Source organism: Marmota monax, unplaced genomic scaffold (assembly GCF_021218885.2).
Source record: "Marmota monax isolate L192 unplaced genomic scaffold, Marmota_monax_Labrador192_F-V1.1 WCK01_AAM20220418_F8-fsc01048, whole genome shotgun sequence".
Taxonomy (NCBI): domain Eukaryota; kingdom Metazoa; phylum Chordata; class Mammalia; order Rodentia; family Sciuridae; genus Marmota; species Marmota monax.
Window position 1 is genome coordinate 92,583 of NW_026694833.1, and position 7,255 is coordinate 99,837.

The 7,255-nt window shown below is 40.9% G+C and overlaps 1 protein-coding gene across 1 annotated transcript; it reads right to left on the reverse strand.

The window, feature by feature from the left end:
- Positions 1 to 1,935: 1,935 nt before the first annotated feature.
- LOC131423480 (vomeronasal type-1 receptor 90-like) lies at positions 1,936 to 2,883 on the reverse strand. The gene is made up of 2 exons (XM_058573172.1): positions 2,731 to 2,883; positions 1,936 to 2,649 (listed from the first exon to the last, which is right to left on the reverse strand). The coding sequence occupies exons 1-2, from the start codon at positions 2,881 to 2,883 to the stop codon at positions 1,936 to 1,938; spliced, it is 867 nt and encodes a 288-aa protein (XP_058429155.1).
- Between the last annotated feature and the right edge of the window lie 4,372 nt (positions 2,884 to 7,255).

Consider the following 7,255-nt stretch of genomic DNA (forward strand, 5'->3'; position numbering starts at 1 on the left):
ACAAAAATAATTAACATAGATATCTGTGTGGAGGAATCAAATCGTCCTAAAATCCACTCAGTATTCTCTGAACAGAGATTCCCAACAGATTGTAATTCTGGTAATTTTTTAGCCACTCTGAGTTGCTGATAGAGATGATCAACTATTAAGAGATTTCTATGAATGAGGATCTGCAGAAGTCTAAAAAAATGAACAATTCCACAGAGATTACTTACTGCACAGCAAGCCTTCCCTGTATGGAAAACATGCTTCATCCTGTTTCATGCATGGTATCTCATGTACAGACGTGATGAGGTTTTGTTCAGCTTATAGATGAGACAAGCCCAGAGCCCAGGTGCATGGGCTTCTCAAAATTGAATACTTACACTTAAGTGGAAGATTATATGGGTATATTCAAGCCATCTGACTTCAGAGGTTGCAATACTTAGCATTTTCTCTGTGAATACATGAACAAAATGCATGTGTTCATGAACAAACCAGAATAAAGGTAACAGGAAGCTAACGTAAATATGCATGGCCTAAGACATTGAGAATCTTTGCTTAGGAGGGTTTTCTTTCTAATTAAACCTCCATAATTTCAACTGACCCAAAAGTACATAGTCCTTTCTACAGGAAGGACACATACTTCATCCTTGCAGTCAGATATCACCAAGAAAGATTCAAGGTTGTGTCAGGGAAAGATTTTCTATAACATTGGAGCTTGTGAATAAGAAATATATGACAGATGTGATCATTTTTAATGCTCAGGAAATCCTTTTGTACTTTGCATAAAATGTAATCCCGCCTTGATTGGGAAATGATGGGAAAAGAGAGAGTAAAGAATGGTTTCCAGGGAGTGTCAGCAAAACTTCAGTTAGAGGGGATAGGCCAACAAATTTGCCTCCTGGCAACATTGTTGGCTGAATTGGATGAAATTTAATATTTGTGATAATGGGTTTTCTTACTTTTCTCCCTAAGGCATGTACTTTATGATTCCTTACCCCAAAGGAGGAGAAAAAAACACATGGTACATATTGTTATTAACTTAAGAAGCACCTTTTACTCTGAAGTTGGGATTGGAATCTTGGCCAATACCATCCTCTTTCTGTTCCACATCATCAAGTTCCTGTGTGACAAGAGGCTCAAGGACACGGACTGGATCATTGGTTTCTTGGCCCTAACCCACCTCCTGATCCTGCTCAACACAGAATCACTCTGGTGTGGATTTTATTTCCTCTGGATGTGGGATATCTGGATCATTCAGTGGATATGTTTATGTTTCTTGAGAAGCCTCCACACTGATCTTTATTATTATTGTACTAATTTACATTGCCACAATAAATGAGCTTTTTTCTTCCACATCCTCACCAGCATTTAATTTTGCATTTTTGTGGCTAACTCACTATTCAACTGGGGACCGGGGAACAGGTCACTGTCACAATGATTTGCATTTCCCCAATGAATAATGACATTAAACATTTAAAAACTACCTGCTGGCTCTCCTGATCCTTCACCCCTGGGTCCATCAGTTGGAAGAATTACTATTGCTAAGAATCCAAATCCATGCAAAGTCATCAACCATCCCTATCAAAATCCCACTTATTTTTTTCCACAAAAGCAGAAAAAAATCCATCCTGATAGACATAGAAATTTCTTGCATTCTTTTTTATTTAACAAAAAGGAAAAAAAAAAGATTTATTACTTTGCTAGTCAAAAAGCCTGGGGAACTCCCATCCCAAAAGCTGTCAACTTGGGGTTGACACCAAGTAAAAATAAAATCCAGATATTGTGTCCACCTAAAACTAAAAAATAAATATTTTAAAATTTTTTTTTAAAATAAAATGAAATAAAATACCCCATTTCCTGTACTCCTTCAACACAGAGAGTACACGCACCAACCACTCCATGGTTCATTGGGACAAAGCTGGGTGGTGGCTCATGCAGGGGACTGATCCATCATGCAATGATTAAGCATTGACGATTCTTTCCCCACAAGTCTTTCAAAAAGGTGACACTTTGTTTTTCAGTACAGATGAAAACCAAAGGACTGATGGTTGCATAGCCATTGGCCACTATCATCTGGATACAGCAACAAACAGGGTCGTTTTTCCACATGGTTCTTAAGGAGGAGACAACACAGTCCAAAAGGTATATGAGTATGAAGAAACCCAGGAGAAGCAGGATGGTCCTAGTGGCCCTCTGTTCTGGGGAGGCTTTTGGAGACAGTCTGGTGGTGTGGAGGTGTTGGCACTGCCTTTTATGCCTACACAGGGGGATCACCATGTACCCACTGGAGAGGGCCATGAGCCCTATAAGGACGATGTCCCAAAATGCACCCAGGGCAGCAAATAAATGCCTGAGGAAGTAGCTCCTGTGTAATATTGTGCAGGAGTCACTGAGAAACATTAGATTGGGTGACGTCCCATTGGAGTCATCAACCACAGAGATGGAGAAGTGGGTGCTGAAGGACATATAGAAGACCCACAGGAAGAGAAGGGACCTCATGCTGTCCTGTGGGGACTTAGGCTTGAACTTTGCCAAAGGGTAGCTTCTGGGGCTGAGGGTGATAGCCTGCAGGACACTCAGCAGGCAGGTGGCAGAAATGTACAGGCCCCTCATCAACCTGTACCAGTTGGTGACTGATTTGAATCTGATGTCACCCCAAAGTCCCTGTTGAGGTGACAAAGTGTCTGCAGCTTGGAACCCTTAGGTGAGCAGCATCAGTAGGTGGGTCAGGGCCAAGAGACCGACAATCCAGTCTGTGCTCTTGAGCCTCTTGTCATAGAGGAACTTGATGACACGGAACAGAAAGAGGAGGGTGTTGGCCACAATCCCAATTCCCACTTCAGAATAAAAGGTGCTTCTTAGGTTAGCAACACCATTCAGCTTGGGGTGTTTTTCCATCTTTGGGGCCAAGGCTCATGGAGTACATGCCTTAGGAGAAAAGGAAGAAATTCATTATCATAAGTATTAAAATTCATCCATGTCAGCCAATACTGTTGCTACTAGGAAAATTTCTGTATTCCCAATGTCCCTTTCTCCCACCAATATGTAAATTTCCATAGCAGCCTCTGGAAGCCATTCCTCCTCTCTTTTCCCTTCATTGTGCAACCATACCTGGATTCTATTTGATGCAAACTACTGAACTTTCCTTTAGACATTAAAAAAAATGACCATATATCCTATAAATCATTCCTTGGGATTACCTTGAGTTTTTCATGGGGATATCTTACTTCAAGGGAGATTTCTTGTTCTGTTTCTATCCATCCTCATCCAGGAATATGGCACGTACACTAAACTGTACAATATTTGGTAAATTAAAATCATATATGTTGCATTGGAAAGAAGGTCCTCCAATGCAAAGAGAGTCAGTCTCTTGGACGACCCAGATTCACATTTGCTTTCTGTTGCCTTCATTCTGGTTGGTTTAGGAACACAGGTGATTTTCTTAGCACATTCTCCCAGAAAATACGAAGAATTGCACACTTTGAAGTCAGATGGCTTGAAAGGATCAATAAGATCTGCCATTTAAAGGGTGAGTATCTGACCTTGAGAAGCCGAGGAGCCTGAGTTCCTGTCACCTGTAAACGGCAGCCAGACTCATTGTGTGATTCCTGGAGATCGAGTGGCTGCAAGTGTGCAAATCTGGGAGGGCTTCCTGCCACCAGTGGTCCCTGTGCAATGGCTCTGTTTTTCACAATGGATGCTCATCTGTGTCACTTGGTAGACTTCACAGAGTTCTGTTAATATTGGATAACTTCTATCACCCACTCAGAGAGGCTAAAAAATTACCAGAATATTTGAGTCTGTTGGCAATCTCTGTCCAGAGACAGGTGATGGAATTTTAGGACTATTTGCATCCCACTATACAGCTGCATAATTTTAATATTTTTCTTATCAGAAATTGGCCTATGTGAGCCAAGTCCAGTTATTAAATATTAAGCTAGAACACACTTGGATTTTTTTTTCTAGTTTAATATATGGAATCTCTGGGGTCCACAGAACCATAATTCACATGGTTCCAGATTCACTGCATTTTAAGGTAATAATTAAGAATAAGGATCCAACCTAACCTGGAAGTCTGAGTCCTCTCAGAGTCCAGGGTTTCCTCCTTTCCAGAGAGAATGGGCATTTCTCTGGATTCAAGAGGTCCATGTATAAAATTGATACTGGATTTTTTTTTCTTGCAATGCTGAGGATCAAGTCTGGTACCACATACCAGGCAGGTAAGTTCTCTACCACTGAGCCCCACCCCACCTCGTATTCCAGAACATTTTGTATTGACTTACTGGCAGAGTATTTTCCTGGACAACATACATATTTCCTTTCATCCAAGCCTCTCCCATATGTAATGACTGAGATTTAATGTGTGTTTTCATGTTCGGAAACACACTATCCCCTGAAAAGCAAAGTCTTAAGGTTAAAGCAGCTCATGAGCTTATATCTGTGAATGGTAAATACTAAGGAATCCCCACAAGCTCATGAGGCTCGGACAGAAGGGTATCCAGTTCAGGGCCAGACTCAGCAACTGAGTCCTTATGCAACTGAGCAAGAACCTGCCTCTCAATAAAATATAAGAAGGGCTGAGAATGTAGTTCAGAGTTTAAGCATCTCTAGGCTCAATCCCTGATATAATAATAATAATAATAATAATAATAATAATAATAATAATAATAGTTTCAAAGAGCATACCTTGGTTTTTCATGGCGCTGTAGTTAACCCTCCCCACATGGCCTTCTGGATGCTAAGGTAAAGAGGGACAAATGAGATCGGGGAGGGGTACTGGTCCTGCTTTATTTGGGTTTGGGACTGAGGGGAAATTGGGCAGAAAACTCTAATTTGTGGCACACACTTCTATTTTGGAAACTATGAAGAGCACTAGGGAGAAACAGGTTGCACATCAGGGAGGGCATGGACATCACCAACCAGGTGACCTGCTGTGGGCAGATCCTCTGAGAAATACACAAGCTCCATGGATGTGGAGCAGAAAAACCCAGAGAAGACTTGGGTATGTTAATGAGAACTACTCTTGAAAAACCTACCTGAAAATAATCCATTGTTTTTGTAAATTGGAAGGATTAAATGACAGGTCAGAGTTCCCAATGGCAGTAAGACACTAACTGTATATTTCAAGTCTGTCTTGAGCAAAATAAGAAGAAAAAAATACTTTTCTAATATCCAGAAACTCCAAAGGAGCTTCATCATGAGACTGAACCATCATTATTGAGAGACCCACACGTACCTGCAGGAGAAGGTCTCCATGATTAACCGATTCATGACATGAGTCAAGTCCAAGATGCTTAAGGAAGAAGAAAAGGAGATAAGTTCACATTTTCTATGTAAATGCATTTGCATGAAAAGATGTACTTAGAAATCAAAACACGAGCAAAAAGACCTGCACAGGATGAGCTCCAACATCTCCAAGTCTTCTTTCTAATAATATTTATTAGAATCTCTTCAAATACATTCAATCTTAGGGAATTGGGAAGGAGAATAATGGAAATGAATAATGAAAAGAGAAAATATGAATGGCACTAGGTATTCTTCCAACCAAAGTGTTGCATATTACATTCCAGGGTCTTTTGGAGCAGCAAAAGGTGTTCACCATCAGGTTCAATTATCTTTTTCATATTTTATGTAAAAGGACGTCAGGGTCACAGCCTTCTCCCTTGTAATTTGATAATGAGCAGAACATATGCTTTGGACTGGGCACCATTGATTTTCAATTTAATTAAATGTAGGAAAAGAAAGATTTTATGAAAATCTAAAAATAAATGCTTGTAGCCATGGTAGGCACTAATTTTCCCTCTCAAATGTAACAGAGGATATAACTTCTGAAGGCTTCTTTCAGTGCATTTTACAGAGGACTATTGTCTGGTGGAGTTTAGTGGTCAGAGCTGGATGTCTCCTCTCAAGCAACCAGAAATTGCACTAATAGACCCAATTTGCCCCCTTCCCTTCTCCTCCAAGAAGCCCGTGCACCCACTCCCTACATCTGTGCAGTAGAGAGGCACCTACCTGGATGGATGGACGCAGGGCACTTGGTGCACCTGAGAACAGCCTGCCTAATTTTAAGGAAAGGGTGCTGTGAGCTCATCTCTCTGCAGCCTGTCATTTTAGCATCCTTAGTAAGGTGACAGGATCCCTTTGGGGAGCACAGGACTGTGGAGTCCCCAGAGGAACATTTCACTTGCCCTTGATTGGATCCCGTTGTGGATAACAGACATTTGGGGAGAGAGGTGCTCCAATTTTCTCTTAAATTCCCTTGACAAAAATTAGTTTGTGCTGACACAACTTTTCTCCATTGAATCCAAAGTTCAAATGAGCCCACAGCCATTCAATAGGATGTGATGCCTGAATGTGAGGAGAGCGAGAGTCCTGGTGTCCCCTGTGGCTCTGAAGGTCCCCTCACTGCAGTGTCTGATGGTCTCCCTCTTTCCCACTCCATTCTCATGTGGATCACCTGGCTTCTTCCTGTTACTGCTCAGGTACTTTGTGATTTTCATCCTGAAAATTTCAGGATTCAAGCTGTGCACCCCATGAAAGTGCACATGGAACAAAGCAGAAAAACAGGCAGATCTGGAGGCCAGGGTTGAGGTCCGATGGCAGGGAGGTCGAACAGACAGGACGCTCAGGCAGTCTGAGCCTGACTCCTCCCTGCTGGGAACCTGAGTGATCAACCCTCATCCTCATGATTGGAGAAATTAAAGGCATGCTTTTTTTCCTGAAAGGAACAATAAAATCTGTTTTCATCCTAAGTAATTTATACAGAATTATATAAGGATTTATGAGATCTGGTATAAAACAGAAATTCATGACCTACAAGCCTTTGAAATGTAATGTTAGGATATTCATTGGGTGATTTCTATTCTTTTGATAAAGGAGCAATAAACTTTCCTCTTAGAACTTCCCTCATAGTGTCCCAGAGAAGCTGATATGTTGTGTCAATATTCTCATGTACCCCTAAGGATTTTTTAATTCATTTCTGATTTCTTCTGATATCCATTGGTCATTCCGTAGTATGTTATTTAGTCTCTATGTGTGAGAGTAATTTCAATTTTTATTTTATTGTTGATCTCTCTTTTTAGAAATCATTTATTTATTTTTTAGGTGTAGATGGACAAAACACAATGCCTTTATTTTTATGTGTTGCTGAGGATCGGACCTGGGCCCCACCAGTGTTAGGCGAGTGCTCTACAGCTGAGCCACAATCTCAGCCCCTATTGTTGATTTCTTTTTTTTAAATTAGTTTTTAGTAGTAGCTGGACACAATGAA

Bases quoted from the DNA above. Each gene is read 5' to 3' on its own strand.
- LOC131423480 (XM_058573172.1), bottom strand. From the start codon at position 2,883: ATGGAAAAACACCCCAAGCTGAATGGTGTTGCTAACCTAAGAAGCACC. The intron at 2,650-2,730 runs GTCGGTCTCTTG...TCACCTCAACAG, and splicing joins TCAAGAGCACAGACTGGATT to GGACTTTGGGGTGACATCAG.